At 35.4% G+C, this 23,987-nt stretch overlaps 1 protein-coding gene across 1 annotated transcript in view; it reads left to right on the top strand.

The window, feature by feature from the left end:
- The first annotated feature begins 4,396 nt into the window (after positions 1–4,396).
- Positions 4,397–23,987, top strand: part of LOC102804762 (protein rogdi homolog) — a 33,513-nt gene continuing 13,922 nt past the window's right edge. The window contains exons 1-4 of the mRNA XM_085491652.1: positions 4,397–4,455; positions 10,782–10,853; positions 11,629–11,662; positions 22,128–22,176. Coding sequence (XP_085347778.1) covers positions 4,420–4,455; positions 10,782–10,853; positions 11,629–11,662; positions 22,128–22,176 — 191 coding nt within the window. The 5' untranslated portion in view covers positions 4,397–4,419. The remainder of the gene's footprint in view (positions 4,456–10,781; positions 10,854–11,628; positions 11,663–22,127; positions 22,177–23,987) is intronic.

Genomic DNA, 23,987 nt, shown 5'->3' with positions numbered 1-23,987 from the left:
TTGAATACTCTAGCTTCGTTCAGCGTTCAGGGATAGTCCATTCAACTTAAAGGATGGGATATATCAGATGACCATGCTAGGGCCGAATAGATGTATTATTTCGATGAAAAATCGAAGGGATGTAGCGATACTTGTAATTTATTGCTGAAATGAAATAAATCACTTAAATCGCTGATGCAAACGCTATCGTTCTCGTTTATTTCACGAAACCCACCCTCGTACGATGTGTACAAGCCACCAACGCGAGCCCCAATGGCTCGGGGAACGCCCTAAATAATGGCACATTCGCAAGCCGCGAACAATGGGTGTCAGCGTACTGGTAAAGTCTAAAACTTTCATTAATATGCTAATTAGGTAGCAATTGTGAAGAACGGAATGTAGCATTTCAAAAGAATAAAAATGAGACAGTCGTGGCAGGATCATCAATATGGTAACATTGCGAAAGGAATGGAACTCGGCACGGTTCGACTTTTCAATATATTGGATGAAATCAATCACAGATTTAAAGTAAATAAATAATAACAGAAATTCAAAGGAAACGCACAAATATCAATTTATGCGTTTCAATATATTCCAAACTTTCATTTTATTTTACATTAACAGATTTTCAGATAACATGTAGAACAATTACGTCAGGATATATGTGAAAAAAGAAAGTAGGCCGAGTTGGATTATTTAATTTGGTGCATGGTCGTATAGACATTTGTATGTCTCTATGATAATTACATCCATTAATAACAGTCAGTCAGTGCACCGTCCTTCAACACCTAGGGACGGTGGTCAGTGTTACCACAAACTTCCTCATTAAAACATGTGAGTTTTACTTCTCGTTTTGTCTCCATTCTCCGTCGCATACATGCAAACTATTTAAAACGAATTTGGAACCTGAATGTTTTCCCCCAATAGACACGAAGCCTCCTTTGCGACTCCCTGACTTCTAAATTTAGAATCTCTGCTCACACAGTGCTCATTGGTCAGTTGTCGTTATCTTGTCAGGTATATATTGACCCCACAAACTAGAGTCGGGTCGAGGCGGTGGGTCGAGATGTCCAATTTGGGTCGAAGTGTTTTGGGTCGAGATGTCTAGATATCATCACTGGCCACGCAGAACCAATGACTCACGATGCAAAGCTGTATTTCGTGCAGGATCATCCAAAAGTTCAACCAGACAGTTGCCATGTCTATAACCGAAAGATACCGTCGAAAATGCAACATTTTCAATTCTACGTTAAAAAAAAAATATTTATCACATTTAAACAATAACTGACATTATTAAGTTTGGAAGAAAATCGGAAGATGGGTGTTTGGCACTTAGATCGGACTAAATAAAATTCACAGTCGATTCGTCCCAATTCACATTCGTCTCACAAGTCGATTCGTCCCATTGCCTTTGCTTAGCCTTACAATCTAGTGCATGCATGGTGACTTCCTTTATATATTGGTAACAAGACAATCGTGCTTGATGCATATAAAATACAGCCGAAAAGCGCAACATGACCTTACAACATTATTTACAGGGTTTCCCGATATTCAGTAAATAAAATAAATTTATATCATGATTACCATTTTTTCAGAATATTAATTACAGGTAATTACACTATAATCTTGAAATATAAATAACTTGACTTGACGTCAGTTGGCGTATTGCAAAGTGTGATGCAATAAACGATAATAGAAGGGCCGGAACGGATACAATTTAGGGACGAAACAACTTTGGAACGACTTGGGACGAATAAACCAGTGGAACCATGGCGGAACGAATCGACCTAGGACGAATGTGATTCCACGGTTACTAACCGTGGTGATTCCAACGATACGGCTCACTGTCAACCTACGATCTACACCCCATCCCAGCGTCGAACACTTATAATGGGTGAAGGCAACATCGTTCAAAGCGTTACGATTGTTTTTGGTTGCGCAGTGTTTCGCTGTAACCGGAGTACGTCACGGAGACACGTTGTCGATAGAGGGCGCGACTGACAAGAACGATGATAGTGAAAATAGGCTGCAAACAATCAACCACAATCTGTCAACCAAGTTACCGTGTTCACTGACCCATGAAATAGATCATCAACCCCTATGCTCTGTACTTACCTCGCTCGTTGGTAGTTTATTGAACCCACCGGGGTCACCGCGCCCACAATTGTACGTATAGCCGGGGGTTACTCTGCTTTACACTAACGGGGAGGTGCCGCATTCGGGGATCCATAATGGAAGTGCTGGTCGCTCTGAATATTCATGAGATAATAATGAATATTAATGAGCTTGGCCACGTAGGCAAATGTTTGTTTTTATTCAAGTCAAAATATTATTTGTTTAGTTTTCAGGTATGAAAGAAGGCATTTTACAACTACATATATATTTTCGAAAGATGATAAAACAATCTCACTGTTCATTTATTTTTTATTTAAAGGGCGGTGCTCGTCGCGCAGCACGTGTTCAAAAATTCATGTAAACATAGACCCTCTGTTAGAGGGTCTATGATGTAAACAAACAATGTACTAGTATTTTACACGCGTTGTGTACGTCACATATCGAACACGACGCGGCGCGACGACCACCACCCTTTAATAAACGTAGTACCCAGAAATTCGTCTGTAAGATATGAGTAAGCCATGATATCCGAGTAAATTTCACAGTCAAAATTGGACAAGAAATAAAACATGAATTTAAATTGCTATTGAAATATAAAAAAAGATTCGAAACATTTCCAAAATGCAGGCTAAATCTTGCGACAATTTTATTATTGTGGCAATGTCTATTTGGAAGGGGCAAATAAAACACAATTAAAAGAAAGATGTTCACTAGTTTCACTACCTTATTAACCGCAAAAATGACCACGTAATAAATTACGAGGTTATAACAATATTGCCTCAGTCATAGTGCCATGCAAAAATGTTACTTCTTTAGATTGATATTGAATATGAGTATAATATGACTTAGTTTTACCACGAGCAAATATTTTTGATCACTCGATCGATTCTGTAAAAATAAATTCGCCGTGATGTTTGTGACGTATTCAGTTGATTGTTGTGGTATTTACTTTCATGTATATATTAGGTCCGGGGTTAGCACAACGTTCTGTATTTTTATGTAGTCGTGATGATTGGGTCCAAAACCATAGATAACTCGCTCGAATCACAAGAAAATTAACTGGTCAATAAATCGCGAATCATAGTGTGAAAACCAGTTACCCACATTGGTAGCCAGGATCGGACTGGTAACTTGACATCCCAGTCTTAACCAAGAAGTTCAACGCTCTTGATTTTAGTACAATAAAAGTGGTAGTTTGACAGTTCATGGTCAAGAGTTTCATACCTGTCGACATGGTTGAAAATACCCACCTAAATCTGCCAATCTGTTTTCAAAGTTTTCATGTTTTACTTCATTTCCGTGGCACAAACGGAGTGGCCGCAAGACGAGTCAACCGTTAATACCACGAAGTGCTTTCATTTGTTCATACTTTCGTCATCTGGAAAATCGACAAGACGGTCAGCTTGGCCACAGTCCCTCTAGAACATCTAAATTTATCCGCGGTAAAATTATTTTATTTTGTAAATTGTAACTATTTCACCCTTTTCAGTACGTCTGAAACAAATCACTATCAGCTAGCATAACAGTATGAATAAACCAGCGCGAGAGCCCTCTAATAACGAAAACACACCAAGAATACGTGCAGTAAACTGGCGGTGTGTCTGTATGACAGATATTTTCGGTGCTATAGCCGCAAGGGGCTCTGTGGTGAAGAATGTACCCTTCTCCTTGGGTAGGGGTATACATAGTATTCCGGGGTGTACTGTTACGATGCAAACATATCCGCTTGGGAGAAAACATACACTCGTGGTTCCTCAGCTCAACGTTGGTGATGAACAAAATCGTTTTCGTGACATCGCCGCCAGTCGTTGCAACTTTATAATTCTTTTTTTTTCTTAATCTTGGTCCGACGCGAAATTACAAAGAACGGTCTATTCTGATTCGCAAGCATAACAGACATGGAATGTGACGTGGACTCCATATAATTTTGATTTCGTCTTTCATTTCAAAATTTTATTTTTGAAAATTAAATGCACAACTTCGGGGTTACTTACATCCAATTTATCAAATGAAATTACGTCAAAAATCAAATTGTTAGATTCCAGAAAATATTAGATATTCATTTGGCTGTCGTTAGCCACGGATCCGATGTTTTTATATTTTCGTCACTTGAATAAATAACCAATTTACTTTTCAAATGGTGAAAGTGTGAGTATTAGTATACGATATGCGTTTAGACATGCGAGTCTGAATTTAATATTCTTGTAAACAATTACAATAATATTTCAATGAACCACACACTGAAGCCATTTGATTCTACTCTGCCGCCCTCTAGTGGGAATAATTTAAAATCTTTCCTTTCAGTTCTGAGGTGAAAAGATAAACATGGCGGACGAAGAAGCGGAGGAACTGGCGAGTCTGGTAAGATTTCCAAGTGCCTTGCATAGCGTTGATCACGCCGTGTAATTTATTTCTGTCTAATACACCCAGAATGAAGGGATTCATATCGGTGGGTTCAACGTGCCAGCTGTGTAGTGTACAAACGACGAGAACTCTATCTAACCGTCGATCATTATACAAGGGTCGATCTCATCGCCAAGAGGACGTTGCTGTCCACGGTTGCTATTGCACACGAATACATGTTTCATTCATTGAACGATTTAAAACGGATTGAATAAGAAGAAATCCCACAAAAACATCGTTCCAAATACGTTGATCGAAATTCGTGTTAGAGTGAAGTTTCTGCCAGTATACCGATCGTCAAAATATGATCGTGTATATATGAGTCCACGGACTCTCGAAGTAATGCTCTGTTTACAAATTGTACGTTTATGGGCCTCAAATGAGCTGTAATTTGGATTCTCAGTTCATTTTCAACAACACAGCTCAACTGTCTGAAGGTCTTATGTAATTGTTTACTATATTATTGTTTATTATTACTTTTGGTTAAATTTACATGTAAGGGTAAACAAAGCCAGACAAATCTAGTAAGCATCCTTCTTTGGTGCTGTCCAAGGGATTGAACAAATTGTTATTCTAGGTGGAGAAATGTCTTTTCTTTATTATAAAATGGAATTTATTGGAAAAATGTATACCACTGTTGAAATCGAGCAATTCGCAATTGACATCAGTAAGCAATACCACTATGTATGTAACATGATTATAATACTCTTACAAACAGACTCAATAAGTAAGTAAATTGAAATTGTAGTCTTATTCATCTTTTCCTGATTCAAAAGAACATAACTGGGGCTTGCTGTTTGTTTCCATTACCTCCAATCTTCTACATATGGACAGTGCATAATAGTATATTCGTTAAAGACCCAATTCAGTTGCCTGGGCGATTGTTTATTGGAGGTGTGGCTAATGAGTGTCATAGTCTATTTACAAGATGATAACACTAATCTCCAGAAGCATCAATAGTGGCGTTCACGTTAGGGATCTTGCAAGTGCCGAGGCTCTGGGCAGAGTTGGTATGTGCCGAAACTTATGTGAATGGTCGGGATGGAGTCAGCACGTGCCGAAAAAAAAATCGATCTCCGTCCCGAAAGATGCTTGGGACAGAAACTCTGCACATGCCGAGATTTGCTGCCTGAACGCTCGACACGACCCAAAATTACATCCCCATATGCTGAATCATATTAGTATGGAATGAGCATGACAGGAAATGCAGATATACTAGTATATAGTTGGATGCTGTAGTAATGAATGAAATGAATAGAAACCGTCGTCAGCGATGCATATTTATGTGCTGCTCCAACCGCTATTTTCTTGCAATGCTAAATTGACGTGAAAAAATAATTGTTTTTGACTCCCATGTGCGAAGCACAAAATGGGAGTCTTTGCAGTTAGTGTGTCTGTATGTGTGTATGTGTGTATGTGTGTATGTGTGTATGTGTGTCCGACTGTTCCACTGCTATCTCAAGAACCATACATCGGTTTTTGATGAAACTTGGTGCATAGATGCTCTGGGCCAATGCGCAGATTTGATTAGGTTTTGGTAAAAATCCATGCTCGTTAATTACCTAATTTGCATGATAATTAGCTAATTTTTAGCTGTTCTATGACTGTTCCACTGATATCTAAAGAACCACTCATTGGATTTTGATGAAACTTGGTACATAGATGCTCTGAACATATGCGCAGATTTGATTAATTTTTGGTAAAAATCCGTGCATATTAATTACCTAATTTGCATGATAATTAGCTATTTTTTAGTGGTTCCATGACTGTTCCACTGATATCTAAACAACCACTCATTGGATTTTGATGAAACTTGGTACATAGATGCTCTGAACTAATGCTAGGTTTTGATTAGTTTTTGGTAATAATCCGTGGATACTAATTACCTAATTTGCATAATGATTAGTCAATTTTCGGTTTTTCCACTGATATCTCAAGTACTAATCATCACATTTCAATGAAACTTGGTACATAGATGTCATACGACACTGCACAGACCTGATAGTTTTTATGGTAATATCAGTACATATTAATTACCTAATTTGCATAATTAATTAATTTTCAGCATTTGATATAAGTAGTTAGCATTACATTTCAATGAAACTTGGTACTTACATACTCAAGGACTATGCAGAGATTGATTGTTTTCGATAAATATTTGTGCATATTAATCACCTAATTTGCATAATTAGTTAATTTTCAGCTTTTCCACGGGTATCTCAAGTACTAATCATCGCATTTCAATGAAACTTGGTACATAGATCCTTTAGGACTATGCAGAGACCTGATTAGTTTTAGGGTAAATAATTGTGCATATTAATTACCTAATTTGCATAATTAATTTTCAGCTTTTCTACTGATATCTAAAGTACTAATCATCATATTTCAATGAATCTAGAATTATGCAGACCCAATTAGTTTCCGGTAAATATTTGTGCATATTAATCACCTAATTTGCATAATTAACCAACTTTCACACTGATATCTCAGGTACTATACATCACATATCAATGAATGTACATGGATGCTGTAGGACAATAGACAGACCTGAATAATTGTGGGTTAAAATCTGTACATATTAATTACCTAATTTGCATAATTAACCAATTTTAATCTTTCACACTGATATCTAAAGTACCGTAAAAACTCCAAAATTTCGACTGGTTTTAAATAATTTGTGTTAGAAATGTGACGTGTTTTTAGAGTCAAAATTAAGGTGCATTTTCGGACAGTCGAATTTTTCAGAATAGAAATCAGCAAAAAAAAATGGGGATGATAGACAGTGTGCTTCATTAGTTTTTAAAAAATGCAATGTCCGTCAATTGACGTAAACTTCCTCATGTTTCACGGTAAAAGCAAAGGTCGTGGCCGAGTTGTAACTCAAAATCTAAACAAAGTCATCAATCAGTGAGTATTATGACAAGCAAAACAAAACATCAAGACGCGGAGAAGAGGTCAGCACAAAACTAATAGGTCAAAAGACAAAGCTGTCTCGCACTACCTAGGAAAACTTGCGAATGTTCGAAGTACAGGTACCCATTGGACAAAAGATACATGGAAGTTTAGCAAACGATCTCCCCGACCCAGTGCAATGTATCCGGTTAGAATCAAAGCTCACGTGTCCCTTATTTGAGCACCGTACCGGTGATTTGAGGGACCAAATTCTGCCGTAAATTCGCCCTTGGATTAAAAAATATAATGGGATTTAAGAAAATAAAATGGGACTTTTAAGGTGTATTTTGGCGTCATTTTTCGGACATTTCAATCAATCCTGCCGGCTAAAATAGAGTCTAAGTTTTACCGTAGTCATTGACGTCTGTCTATTCAAGAGAACACGTGTATGATTTTTATCGTGACTAGCGTGAGCGGGTAAGCTTCCTTTCGAGAATGAGCTGTTATCACTGTGAACAATGTTAAATTATTCTTCAGATGACCAGTTTATTTTTTAAAAACAACTAATTTTTTTATTTAAAAAAAATCATGCCGTTTTCGCATCATCCAGCTTTTTGATTGGTTAATTAGCGATTTGACCTATTTGACCTAAGAGAACATGGCGGATATTCTACAGCATCAAACGTTTATACGAGACCGGAATCATTCACTTACGATGAAACTAAGTTGACTTTTATTTGTATTTCATAACCATTCAACAAATTTATTTTGTGTACATTATTATAATCACTACTGAGTACAGTAATAATCAACAATTCAGAAACGCAGCATGCCGAGATTTTTGTGTTCGTTTTTATTTGAAACTTCGTTTATTTAGAATATATTTTCGTTACCAATAAAATAAAAATCTCTCAGTCAATCAGAAACCCGGATTCATGCCTTTGAGGAAGGTCCCGTTTGAACGCTCACATCGGTTTTTTTTTCGTTTGGGGGAAAACTAAAACTGGTCGCAATTTTCGAATAAGAATGAGTCGGCAATTTTTAGTGGAGTCGAAAATTTGGAGGTAAATAAAACACCGAAACCCGGCAAATAAATAGGCGGTCAAATTTTTAGAGGGGTCGAAATTTTGGAGTTTTCACGGTGCTAATTATTCCATTTCAATGAAACTTAGTACAAAGATGCTCTAGGACAATGTACAAACCTAATTAGTTTGGGGTAAAAATCTGTTCATATTAATTCCCTAATAAGCATAATAATTCATAATTTTTTGGTTCTAATCACATTTCAATTAAACTTGGAGACATAGATGTTCTGTTACATTGCGCAGACCTCATTAGTTTTACACTCAAATCTGGTCATATTAATTTTCTGATTTGCATAATTAGTTTTCAGCTAAGTAATTTCGAATTATATTTAATGTGTCTCCAATACTCTCAGCACATGGGAGTTCTTTCTAAGCTTTCTTTGATTCGAATCTTCTTTGCTGTTCATGTGCATGATGACTTGTAATAAATACCATAACAGCAAATGAATATAATTTCACTATAGCAATTATTATTATCATCATATGCGTATCAATTTTCATGTTTGGATCAAATAATAGATCGACGAATGAGGGTGTGATTTTGGCACGAGCCGAGTCGGCCATAAGTAGGTTCTGAATAGCGTGAATGCAACTGCTGTAATCCCTCTGCAAACACAAAGGATTAAAAATTTGGCACATGCCGAGACCCTGTAACATGAACGTAGTAATGTATAGAGGAATCTTGTCAGGTTCATTTCCACAGAGCATGGATGGACCTATGCTACACCAGGTTACTAATAACCATAGCTACGTAGGCACATCTCAATGACAAAGCTTGGTAAATTTATGCGATCGGATGTCAATGAGATCCCAAGCCCAGTTGATAAGTTGCAAAGTTTTATTTTTCAATGGATTGATTTGTGCATATCAGCCCGTGCATATGCTTCACGTTTTCTTAAATATAGTAGACAAAAGTAGGAAACATTAAAAATGCCATAGCTCACTCGAAAAGTGCCCAGCTTAAACAGAAACATCAGCACTACAAAGGTAAAAGCTCACAGATTTAATTTTCAGTTAGATTCCAACTTATTCGGCTGTGTGTTTAGCACTGAATTGAAAAAAACACAAGTCTATGTGATACTATGAGGTTATTACGAGGATACCTCAAAGTATGCAAAAAGACAGTACAGCGAGAGTATCGACTGACGTGCAGCGGAAGTCGATGCAACTGTGTGCTGTCTGAGTGCATACTTTGAGGAATCCTCATAATAAGCTTATCATTATACATCTTTTCCTTCCAAGGATAAATCATGGAAATGTCAAAATCCAAAATGTTTAGAATAGATTCATCTAACTTCTTTGTGTGGAGTCCGGTCAAACCCTGGTGGCAACCATGTTTGTTTTTCCATTATTAAAGGACGCTTGCACGCGTAAATTCCATATTTAGAATTGGCAATTCCTAATATGGTAGAATGAAATTACCCTGTTAAATACCACAAAATTACGGCACGCTGTAACTTATGGCGTTACAGTGACAGATGCATATTAATAATAATAATATTTGAAACCGTATCCCAGAGTGGGATCTTATTATATCTGCCCCTTTCGATTTGAATGGGTATGAGCACTTATTGTGAGTTTCGTCATAGCAGCACTATGATTTGGATTTTTGATTGTGGTGAGATATTTTTCATATGCAAATTCTGTTTTAATTTTCCTATAGGTCCGTAACTCATTTTTATGGTTTGTAATGTTTCTGTGCTATGTATTTCAAAGGATTGGTCTAGTTTAAGCATTACTGTTTCAATGACATATCATACATAGTACACCTCCATTCAGCACAGACATCCTCCAAAATCTCTTGTGTGCCTGCAGACAGGAATCCTCAAATGACAGACATATCAGACAGTACACCTCCATTCAGCACTGATACCTACCAAAATCTCTTGTGTGCCTGTGAGCAGAAATCCTCAAATGACAGACTTGTCAGATTATACATCTCCATTCAGCACAGACATCAACCTAAATCTCTTGTGTGCCTGTGAACAGAAATCCTCAAATGACAGACATATCAGATAGTAAACCTCCATTCAGCACAGACATCCACCAAAATCTCTTGTGTGCCCGCAGACAGGAATTCTCAAATGACAGACATATATCAGATACAGTAGTTACATTTTGTACACCTCCATTCAGCACAGACACCCACGAAAATTCTTTGTGTGGCTGCAAACAGGAATTCTCAAATGACAGACATATATCAGATAGTTACATTTTGTACATCTCCATTCAGTAAAGGTACCAAAAAAAGTCTCAAAAACAAATGTGTAAACTCAAATGCTTATGATTATTTTTCTCTTCTAACAGAGAGAGGAGTTTCAATGGGTTTTGAAATATGAAGTGCACTCTGTTCTTAAACATCTGAGGGAAGTTCTACAGGTAATTTGATTGGTTTATCTATTCTCTGGCTACATGACAATTTTTGGATTGCATTGTTGTATCTCAAACAACATTTTGTGATTTGTATGTAATTTACTTTTGCAATGATTCATTTTAGTGAATTTGTTATTTTGTATGAAGTCAGCAGAACTATAATTTTAGTGCCAAAAACGTTGTTGTAAAAATATACTTAGTTACATCTTGAATTTATGTAAACTACATTCTAAGATATTCAATACTTAAGATAGATCAATATCTTCCTAATGTCATCTGAGCAGATGCTGTTTTGTGTTCAGTGTTTTGGACATTTACATTTCACCAAACATTTTGGTAACTGTAAAATATTGTTCAACAATTAAACTATAATAACAATGATAAATAACTAAAGAAAATCTCTCTGCAAAAGCCAAACCTTTCTAGTGTGCTACATATTGCTATGCTCCAAAAAACTGCTTGATTGAAAACGATTTTGTTTGCATGTATCTGTGCCCAATCAATTGAATTACTTTTCTTGGAACTTGTTTGAAAATTTGAGAGTGACACATCATCTCTTGCTCTGAAATGAACTGTTCTGAAGTGTTCTATGGATTATTTATCTATAATTAGATATGACATTTTAACTAAAAAAGTCACATATTTTATTATTACTAATTTGTGAATTTTCATGTTTTATAATTATGCGAATGTGAGTACGACAAAACATCAAAAAATTTTTGTTAATTAACTGTTAACAAATGTTTATTACTTGTTAATTGGAATACTATTTTTTAATCAGGAATGTTCCAAGAGATTTCTTCTGCGTTCTTCAGGTAAGTCATATGTAATTTTGTCTGTGTCATACTAGAGAGAACAAAGCCAACAAATTTCAAGATTGGTTTTTGGTCCATGATTCATAAAATTTTTCTTACTCAGCATACTTGAGGAATAAATTACAGAATACTATGCTGTACTTTTAATTTATTTTCATGCAGAGGATAAATCTATGAAATCTAGTGGGAATATATTCCCCTCTAGCTTCTGTAGCTATTGTTTCCATTTTGTTTAAAAAACATAGCAAGTCAAAACAAAGTACTGTAGTCAGGATTCTAATTTGAAAACAAGTGTAACAAATTTCCAGGTTTTTTTTTTTAGTTCAACTGTTGAGAAAATGTCAGTGACCTTACCATAAGTACATCTTGTTTATGCGCATGCTGCAAACTCTTTTCTTTTCAACTTTTGTTGATGAGATTCTCTGTCATATACTTTGCTGAGTAAACAGTGTCACATGACATGTGTTCTCTTAAATTTATATTTTCACAATGTGACAGATGTAGAGTAATTAGTAAAAAATGACTGATAAAAAAGCAATGAATTATTGGAATTTCTCTGTATGTTGGAATTTTTATTATTCATGTGAAATAGAACTTTAGATGCCTGAAATTTGATCAGACAGCTGACATTATTAATAATAATATATTAATTCATTTTTTTTTCTGATATGCAACAAAATTACTTAGAGCTTATACCAAATTGAGTTTTTAACGTGTGAAAGAGTTTTTTGTGAAGCCATATAATTACAAAAATACATATAGTTGTTTATTTATAGATTAAATAAAAAATGAGGGTATCTGCAAATAAAGTATAATTGTTTATTATTTTTTAATGTAATATATTGTCTTATAAATTGTATACTGTAGTCTATGTGATCAACAACTACAATATACACATATACTATAATAATAATAGAGTGTTATTACATCGTAATGAATAACAAATTCACTTTTGGCTGAACGTAATGAAAGTAAAGATAACAAGTAAAAACAGAATGGTAAAATTTAAATAAATATTTAATGCATTTTGTGTTTTTCAAAACACACTTTCTGATATCGTGTCATGTATCTAATTAGTTTAGGATGGTTAGTATAATAAAGATAATCTTAATAATCTTATTGATATTGTTTTCAGACTGGATAGGGGAGGGGGGATTTCTTTGTTAAATTCAGCATACATCAGTGTAATAGCTAGTCTCTAATAAAATGAACTTCATCTTCAATACTGTCACTCCTACACATGTCACAAATCCTATCGTCACTACGTTACCCAGAATTACAGGAATTTTAGGTCTACAACACGTTGTAATCGACCGACGATCTGTAATTTTTCCTTCACACAAGGTGCATGTATTTGTATCGGCACAAATTCTGTATCTCTGACGAATCAAATACAACAAAGTGATTTGGTTATATTGAGTATGATATGCATCTTTATCATATACCTCGTATTGCCCGGCCTCGTAACGCTATGGGAATCCCGATGCGCGAGCCGTGCAATAATTTTCCATATCACGCCCGGGCCCCGTTTACCATATTTGGTAAATGCGTCTATTTCCTGGAACTACTTTCTGTTTATAAACAAAGCGCGTAATTTGCGTCTGCACTTTGACAATGGCTGACGATATTATTCTGTGGATGGAAAATATACCGAAAACACAAGTTGGACTCATTATTACCCTGATGAAAGCCGGCATTCCACCACAACCAATCATAAATATAACTGGTCACAAAAACGTGTCAAGTTTACAGCACTACGATACTCACATTCAGCTGGCATCGGTGTCGCGGGATACACCCAGCGACACCGATGCCAGCTGACTGTCTGACGATACTGTATCTCAACGGAAAATCGTCGGCGCATTTCAGATATTATTGGTTACGCCAGAATCTGGAACTGTAAACCAAACTGCTTCTTGTCAAGCAATTGTTTCTCGTTCACCGACTAAGGTTTTTAACAACTGTGAAATTAACGTGTCTTTACCCGTCTTTACCTGTGGCTACAGCATCAGCTCCAAGAAATCGTCCATTGTCGGACGGTCAGTAAATGACCAACTTAGCTGGACTGTAGTGTCCATTCTTAAGAAAGAAAGTTTATAATGAGTTCGTATTTATTACTGTTAAAATACTGTTATAAATTTATGTTCATTTGCTGTTTCATTAAAACGTAATTTGTGGATATATTTGGTGACATTAGTTTGTCTATAGATCCCTGTCACTGACGTCATGCGGTACCGGTCTATTTTGTGAGAGATGTTGATGCGTTTCCGTCATTTAGAATCAATCGTATAAATCCGCACCAGTAAAAAGGCCCGTATCGAAACCCGGATGAAATCGAATAGGTTTTCTTTTGGGCCAGACGAGCGAAAAATAACATAACTAAAGACTTTTTTTTCATATAAGGTATATGATAAAACCTTTATGGACTGGATATGGCTTTTGCTGCCCTCGATAGTACGGCTTACGCGCCCTCGCAAGCTCTGACGCTTCCTCCGCACGAGCTCGGGCCGCAAAAGCCGTATCCAGTTAATAAAGAATAATAACTGCCAGTTATTAATGATAAACTAGCTAACCCACAGTGTCAGCAATAATTGATAACATCACAAATAATTCACTTATTTGTTACTTATCTATTTTCACAATATGTGCAACCATAGACAGTATATACTATACAGTATATACTATACTGTCTATGGTGCAACTTATAGGAGTTACCTGAAACATTTTTTCTAATAATTGTTTCACTAAAAAAAAAAAATTTTTAATACTTATTTTCTTCTAGCAATTTAATAGCGGGAAACAACATATTCATGATGTGTCTTCTGTAAAATACTTTATTTTTGCTTCAAATTAAAATTTGCTATTTCGCTGAAGGAATGAAAATTATTATGAAAATAAAATACAATGAATACACCTTTTTTTCCTATATTTTACATTCAACTCGTCAAAAAGTCTTTTCAGCAAAAATAAAGTATTTTACAGTATTTATCAATGAGTAAAAACATTCCATGTTTTATTTTTTTTCTAAAATTAAGTTTTCTTTGTTGCTACCACAATGTGCTACTAGTTAAAACCATCTTAATTGTAACTTAATTGTAATTTTTTTTCTAACAATTCATTCACCTCCACCAAACATTAATTTATTCCTTTATATGGTCAAATAAATAGAAAGATGGTGGTACTTAAGAAGCATATATACCGTTACCGGAAATGATAAGCACTTCCATAACATGAATTATTGTGTTCATAATTGTTCTCATAATAATTTTAAAAACTCATCTCATCTGTAAAAGTGTACTTCTTAGTATGATATAAAACACATTTATCGTTGTTATTAAACTGTCTCCTCCATTAATATGCAAATTTTACTAGATAGTGCCAAGGTGTTGCATATTATAGTTCATTTGATGCACACAGCTGGTGTAACTTTGGTGGCTCCTGACTTGTTAACCCCATCACAGCATACATGGAATATATGTACAATATTATGAAACACAGCTTCAAGAGACAGGAGTATTTTGGGGTAACAAGTGGTTATTTTTGGTCACATAATAGTGCTGTTTAAGCTTTGTATTGATCAATTTCATTCAAACTTGGAACAAGTGTTGCTTTTTTCTTGTTCAACTCTGACCCAGTCCCATTGATCTGGCCAAATTGGAAACTACATTTAACTTATTGCAGTTGATTCAAGCATTACTTTGTCTTGAATGAGGACTATCACAACATGCTATGTTATTTTCACTCACAAAATGACTTTTTATTTTGGTTACATGAAATATTTCAGAATTCTGTGATTATGTTAATTGTGATTGTGATTACTGATTGTTCTGAGTAAGATAATGCCATATACTAGTTTATCAATTAATTAATTAATTAATTAATTAATTAATTAATTAATTAATTTATTTATTTATTTATTTATTTATTTATTTATTTATTTATTTATTTATTTATTTATTTGGTATATAGTTACAGATTGTGATGAAGATGAGATCCCAATTCCCTGCATGCAAGGTAACCATGGTGAACAACCTATATAATGTGTGATCAACTATTGATGATATAGTGATACTCATATTTACCCAATACCGACAGAAATACACCAACGCAAACCTTTTTCGCACATGGCTGGCTTTAATATCCATTATTTCATTTCATTGTTTCACTACATTGTAGCAGATCTATATATTACCCAGAATTCACTTGCTGAATTTCACAATAGATCACTACTTTACCCAGAATTCACTTTCTGTTTTGCAGCAGATCACTACATTACCCAGAATTCACTAGCTGTTTTGCAGCAGATTACTACATTGACAAGAATTCACTAGCTGGTTTGCAGCAAATCACTACACTACCCAGAATTCACTTGCTGTTTTGCAGTAGATCACTACATTACCCAGAATTCACTAGCTGGTTTGCATTAGATCATTACATTACCCAGAATTCACTCGCTGGTTTGCAATAAATCACTACATTACCCAGAATTCATTTGCTGGTTTGCAGCTAATCACTACATTACCCAGTATTCACTTGCTGGTTTGCAGCTGATCACTGCATTACCCAGAATTCACTTGCTGTTTTGCAGCAAATTACTACATTACCAAGAATTCACTAGCTGGTTTACAGCAAATCACTACATTACCCAGAATTCACTTGCAGGTTTGCCGAAAATCACTTATATTACCCAGAATTCACTTGCTGGTTTGCAGCAAATTACTACATTACCAAGAATTCACTAGCTGGTTTACAGCAAATCACTACATTACCCAGAATTCACTTGCAGGTTTGCAGAAAATCACTTATATTACCCAGAATTCACTTGCTGGTTTGCAGCAAATTACTACATTACCCAGAATTCACTTGCTGGTTTGCAGCTGATCACTACATTACCCAGAATTCACTTGCCGGTTTGCAGCTGATCACTACATTACCCAGAATTCACTTGCTGGTTTGCAGCAAATCATTACATTACCCAGAATTCACTTGCTGTTTTGCAGTAAATCACTACATTACCAGGAATTCACTTGCTGGTTTGCAATAAATCACTACATTACCCAGAATTCACTTGCAGGTTTGCAATAAATCACTACATTACCCAGAATTCACTTGCTGTTTTGCAGCAAATCACTACATTACCCAGAATTCACTTGCAGGTTTGCAATAAATCACTACATTACCCAGAATTCACTAGCTGTTTTGCAGCAGATTACTACATTGACAAAAATTCACTAGCTGGTTTGCAGCAAATCACTACACTACCCAGAATTCGCTTGCTGTTTTGCAGTAGATCACTACATTACCCAGAATTCATTTGCTGGTTTGCAGCTGATCACTACATTACCCAGAATTCACTTGCCGGTTTGCAGCTGATCACTACATTACCCAGAATTCACTTGCTGTTTTGCAGCAAATCACTACATTACCAAGAATTCACTAGCTGGTTTACAGCAAATCACTACATTACCCAGAATTCACTTGCAGGTTTGCCGAAAATCACTTATATTACCCAGAATTCACTTGCTGGTTTGCAGCAAATTACTACATTACCAAGAATTCACTAGCTGGTTTGCAGCAAATCACTACATTACCCAAAATTCACTTGCAGGTTTGCAGAAAATCACTTATATTACCCGGAATTCACTTGCTGGTTTGCAGCAAACTACTACATTACCCAGAATTCACTTGCTGGTTTGCAGCTGATCACTACATTACCCAGAATTCACTTGCCGGTTTGCAGCTGATCACTACATTACCCAGAATTCACTTGCTGGTTTGCAGCAAATCATTACATTACCCAGAATTCACTTGCTGTTTTGCAGCAAATCACTACATTACCAGGAATTCACTTGCTGGTTTTCAATAAATCACTACATTGCCCAGAATTCACTTGCTGGTTTGTAATAAATCTCTACATTACCCAGAATTCACTTGCTGTTTTGCAGCAAGTCACTACATTACCAAGAATTCACTAGCTGGTTTGCAGCAAATCACTACATTACCCAGAATTCATTTGCAGGTTTGCAGAAAATCACTTATATTACCCAGAATTCACTTGCTGGTTTGCAGCAAATTACTACATTACCCAGAATTCACTTGCTGGTTTGCAGCAAATCTCTACATAACCCAGAATTCACTAGCTGGTTTGCAGCAAACTACTACATTACCCAGAATTCACTTGCTGGTTTGCAGCTGATCACTACATTACCCAGAATTCACTTGCCGGTTTGCAGCTGATCACTACATTACCCAGAATTCACTTGCTGGTTTGCAGCAAATCATTACATTACCCAGAATTCACTTGCTGTTTTGCAGCAAATCACTACATTACCAGGAATTCACTTGCTGGTTTTCAATAAATCACTACATTACCCAGAATTCACTTGCTGGTTTGCAATAAATCTCTACATTACCCAGAATTCACTTGCTGTTTTGCAGCAAGTCACTACATTACCAAGAATTCATTACCCAGAATTCACTTGCTGGTTTGCAGCAAATTACTACATTACCCAGAATTCACTTGCAGGTTTGCAATAAATCACTACATTACCCAGAATTCACTTGCTGTTTTGCAGCAAATCACTACATTACCCAGAATTCATTTGCAGGTTTGCAGAAAATCACTTATATTACCCAGAATTCACTTGCTGGTTTGCAGCAAATTACTACATTACCCAGAATTCACTCGCTGGTTTGCAATAAATCACTACATTACCAAGAATTCACTATCTGGTTTGCGCAAATCACTACATTACCCAGAACTCACTTGCAGGTTTGCAGAAAATCACTTATATTACCCAGAATTCACTTGCTGGGATGCAGCAAATTACTACATAACCCAGAATTCACTAGCTGGTTTGCAGCAAATTACTACATTACCCAGAATTCACTTGCTGGTTTGCAGCAAATCTCTACATAACCCAGAATTCACTCGCTGGTTTGCATTAGATCATTACATTACCCAGAATTCACTCGCTGGTTTGCAATAAATCACTACATTACCCAGAATTCACTTGCTGGTTTGCAGCAAATCTCTACATAACCCAGAATTCACTTGCTGGTTTGCAGCAAATTACTACATTACCCAGAATTCACTTGCTGGTTTGCAGCAAATCACTACATTACCCAGAATTCACTAGCTGTTTTGCAGCAAATTACTACATTACCCAGAATTCACTTGCTGGTTTGCAGCAAATCACTACATTACCCAGAGTTCACTTGCTGTTTTGTAGCAGATCACTACATTACCCAGAATTCACTTGCTGGTTTGCAATAGATCACTACATTACCCAGAATTCACTTGCTGTTTTGCAATAGATTACTACATTAACCAGAAATCACTAGCTAGTTTGCAATAGATCACTACATTACCCAGAATTCACTCGTTGGTTTGCAGCAAAATCAAATTATATTACCCAGAATTCTATTCTTGCAGAGACTAAACTTCAGCAGCCAGTTTTAAGACAAAAACTTGAAATTTTAGACGATTTCTTGAAATTCAGGGCCTGTATGTTGTTAACCAGATCTGACATCAATTCCTCAAGACACTGGTACTTCCTTATTGTATCTTTGTGTTCAAGTAACTTCTTTATAACTGTTAAATTCTATCTTGAGAGTAGTATCTTGCTTTGGCTTCCAATCTGATGACATTCTTACATCTCTTTGTACACTGAGTACACTACTGTAAATTTCCCTGTGTTTTGTTTGGAATTTATTTCCACTTTTTTTACTAAAATATTAAGTCTAGTAAAATAGTTGATTACACAATCTTTATTATGGCAAATCAATTTACGGTTTCCAGTGAAATTATTTAATTTTTTGGCAGTGTAATTTATTTTGTCTCTGAGAAGCGCTATGTGGTTCAGTTTCTTAACAAAAGTTAGCATAAATGTTTCTGTACAGGTTTGGTGAGCATAAAACAAAGACTAAAATAAGTTAGTTTTGGCACACATGCACTTCTATCAGTGATGCAGTGTGCCCTATAAAACGATATGAAGCACCACTGATATACACAGATTTGCTATGAAACAAGTAGTTATGCAAATTGACTGTCGCATTGTTGTCGCATCAGAAAATTTTACATTGATCTTAAAAAAACTATTATAGTTACAGAATTTGTAATTTGATAAAAAAAAATTAGGGCCTTTACATTTTAGTTTGATCAAGTCACCTCCTCGCCTCCTTTTTTTAAAGAAGACTCCTCTCTTTAGCATTTGACAAGCTGGTTGACTCAACTTGATTTTAGGGGATTGTATTTTGACTCTGGATCCCTACAAAATCAGTTCAATTAGAGAGCGTACTGCAGAGGTTTCCTTTTAATAGAGCAAAATATGATAATAATTTGACACAGTAAGACAACCATAAATTTGAACATAAAATTGGAGATCTCTTAAAATGCACACAGACCTAGATTGTCAAAACAGATCTCCGTATTAGTCACTAACTCATTTTACAATCACAATTTTTCACAAATTAGAGATTTTCACCTCTATTTGGAGATATAAAAAACTATTTCACTGATACTTTTCCGATCATTTTGAATTAACTGAAATAATAGGTTTTCAAATTGCATGAATGGAATGAGACTTTGTTATAGTTATTATTACTGTACAGTAGTAATAAACTGGATTAGTAAACTAGTATAAACTAGTAACAATTTGTTGGTGAATTTTCAATTAGAAAGCTTTATCAAGACTAAAATTTGTGACTTACTGTCTTAAAAAACAAATTGGCACTCTTTTCCCTGATATCTATGATTACAGACTGATATATGTATTATGATATGACTAAATTAGGTCGTATGGGTAGTACAGTAATTGATTTTCTGCTACATCATCTGAAAATAATTACTATGTTTTTATAAAATCAGATACAGATACTGTATAAACAATGCAACCATGTGAATGCAATGTGAACAGGTGGTAAAGTTTTCCGGTTGAAAAATTACCCTTTAAATCACCCTAGCTTGGAGTTTAATGATCAAATTATAATTATATCTCATATAAAATTTAATCAATGTGAATTCTGTTTATTACACAAGAGAACTACATATGGCATAACTATGGCAACCATTAATAATAATTCGTCCACTCAATTATGCAATTTTTTCAGTTTCCTCTATCAATTCATCCAGCTGGCAAGAAATAACATTCAGATGATATAATTCTACCTTATTGTGTGTTGTTTTTTGGATGAGAAACAAATCTTGTTACACTTTGGATCTTCATGTTTCCCACTTTTTCTCCTAGAATCCATTGAGATTTTCAATTCTACACTCACATTACAACCCACTGTAACAATTTGAGTTACAGAAATCAACTTACGGACATGGAGTTACAAAAATAACCTTGACCATATTTAAGAAACCCAGCCCATTCCCGGATACCACTCCCAAATTATAACTCAATGTTCAATTAACAGTTAGTAGTCGTAGGAGCTTTGAGTTACATGCAACATACATTTGTTGTTGAATATCTACATTTAGTAACTTAATTAACGGGTAACTGAACAAGTCATCATCTCCAACAATTCAACAAATAATGATATGTAAATGGAAAAAAATTTTGAGAGCTAATGTTATTGATGTGAGCATTTTTTGCTTGCTCCTACAATGCTGTGATAAATTAAATATTGATAGAATACACTGCAGTTGTTGTCAGTAAATTTATATTTTATAATATTATGAGTATGATTGGGGATTCATTTGTTCAATATTTTATTAGGTTATTTATGACACTCATAACAATCTTGCAATGTACTTTCAAATTCCTATTACCTTCATGATGAAGGAACCACTCTGATTAAAGTGAGGTTTTTGTATGATCTTTAGACTGGATTTTTGTATTTATCGATTTTCACAGAAAGACATAATTTCTTATACGGCCTGAATTGCTGTCAAGAAACTCAATCACTGCCACCAGAAGTCTTGTATTTATTTGATCACAGAAGTCAACTCTTAGATGTCACCTTTCACAAAATAGACTCACATTGTGGAGCAAATGTTTCTATGTTCTTCTAGGGTGTTTAAATACTTCTTTAAATATATAAAACAAAGCAATGGGGGGGGGGGGGGTTAAAGAGAGAAAAAAAAAATTGGGGGATAAATGAAAAAAATTCAACATTTTTGTGGGGAAAAAATAAATTACAATTTTTTTTTCTTTTTACCCTACTTCAATTTTGTTTTCCTAAATATGAAGTTAATTGTTATTATATATTATTATTAACATAAAATTGCAAATAGTTTACATACTGACATAAAACGAATTACAAATTTCAGAAATTAGTCTAGACACTATAATTATGTAATATCATTGAAACCATTTGTATGTAATCCTCTTCTTTTTTTTTATCAATATATTTTAATATTACTTAATTCTCTAGCACATGAGAGGCCGCACAGAGAACTGAACATCTTTAAAATGTCTTAATTATCTGTATATTACAGAAATTTATTTTCTATTTTTAGGAAAATCTCCTCATGTGAAAGCCGAAAAGTTTATGCTGTCTAGCGCAAAGTAAGTTCTAATCAGCCCTCACCATTTGTCCTACCATATCCCATAATCCCTTGCACCAAGTCATATGTTGACTTTTAAATAGAAACTCTCCATCCGTCATGATTTACAATACGAAAGCCAGACCAAAATAAAATAAATGATCCACAATAATATCTAAAAAATACATCAAAATAAAATTCTAAAATTACATATCAATGATAGTGAAATCAAAAGCAATGTATTCAAACAAACTTCAATATTGTAACTCCATGGTGGATGTTTGGGACGACATCAAAAGATCGATGTCGGATAAAAAACTTATTTGCTTTAGTTTGGGGGTGGGGGTGGGGGGTTTGACCTCAAAAAGTTTCCATCCTACAAAAACGATTTATTTTTTAATGAAGTCAAAAAAACATTGGAGTATATGTAGTTCGTTTTTTTTTTCTTTCCAATTATAGTCAAAAATAACAGAAAAAACACATCCAAGACGAGAAAATGGTTTGGTCCGAGTGTAAATATGTGCGTCAAATTAGGTCAATTTCAGGTCATGGACCTAAGCATGCGCAGAACCCTGAAATGTAGTTTGCGCATGCGTATATTCCGCTTCATTATTACAACCAACTGCTATGTCATACTACTGTCCGATTATCAATTTGTATTTAATGGTGAATGTAGTCTGATGCCATGATCAATATTTATCAATTAAGTTTCAGTGGGGGGTGGGGGTTTTGGGAAAAAACTAAAAGAATTAAGTTTTTTATCCGACTTCGATCTTTTGACGTTGTCCCTTACAGTAGAAAGATTTAGTGTAATGAAGGCTCCAGTCAATTAGAATCAGGTACTCGATCACTTCTAAATAGACATGGTACAAAACTATGTTAATGTTAGTACTTGATTATGTCTCAAATTATGATAACAAAACATTGCCAAATGGTCAACTCACATATGTCAATACTCCAATAGAGAGGTAAATATGCTATAACTGGCTGTTGGCATAAATTATAAGCCTTTTTAAAAGGAGATTTATCCCAATGATCTATAATTTCGCAAATCCCATTATACCCTAATTCAGTGGCAGAACCTCTGACAAATCCCATTACACGCTAATCCAGTGGCAGAACCTCAGACAAATCCCATTACACCCTAATCCAGTGTCAGAACCTAAGACAAATCCCATATCATCCTAATTCAGTGGCAGAACCTCAGACAAATCCCATTACACCCTAATCCAGTGGTAGAAACTCAGACAAATTCCATTACACCCTAATCCAGTGTCAGAACCTAAGACAAATCCCATATCATCCTAATTCAGTGGCAGAACCTCAGACAAATCCCATTACACCCTAATCCAGTGGCAGAACCTAGACAAATCCCATTACACCCTAATCCAGTGGCAGAACCTAGACAAATCTCATATCATACTAATTCAGTGGCAGAACCTCTGACAAATCCCATTACACCCTAATCCAGTGGCAGAACCTCAGACAAATCCCATTACACCCTAATCCAGTGGCAGAACCTCAGACAAATCCCATTACACCCTAATCCAGTGTCAGAACCTAAGACAAATCCCATATCATCCTAATTCAGTGGCAGAACCTCTCAGACAAATCCCATTACACCCTAATCCAGTGGCAGAACCTCAGACAAATCTCATTACACCCTAATCCAGTGTCAGAACCTAAGACAAATCCCATTACACCCTAATCCAGTTGCTGAACCTAAGACAAATCTCATTACACCCTAATCCAGTGGTAGAAACTCGGACAAATTCCATTACACCCTAATCCAGTGTCAGAACCTAAGACAAATCTCATTACACCCTAATCCAG

Source organism: Saccoglossus kowalevskii, chromosome 16 (genome assembly GCF_978046115.1).
Source record: "Saccoglossus kowalevskii chromosome 16, keSacKowa6.1, whole genome shotgun sequence".
In the NCBI taxonomy this organism is placed as follows: Eukaryota; Metazoa; Hemichordata; class Enteropneusta; family Harrimaniidae; genus Saccoglossus; species Saccoglossus kowalevskii.
This window is presented reverse-complemented; position numbering and strand designations above follow the sequence as displayed.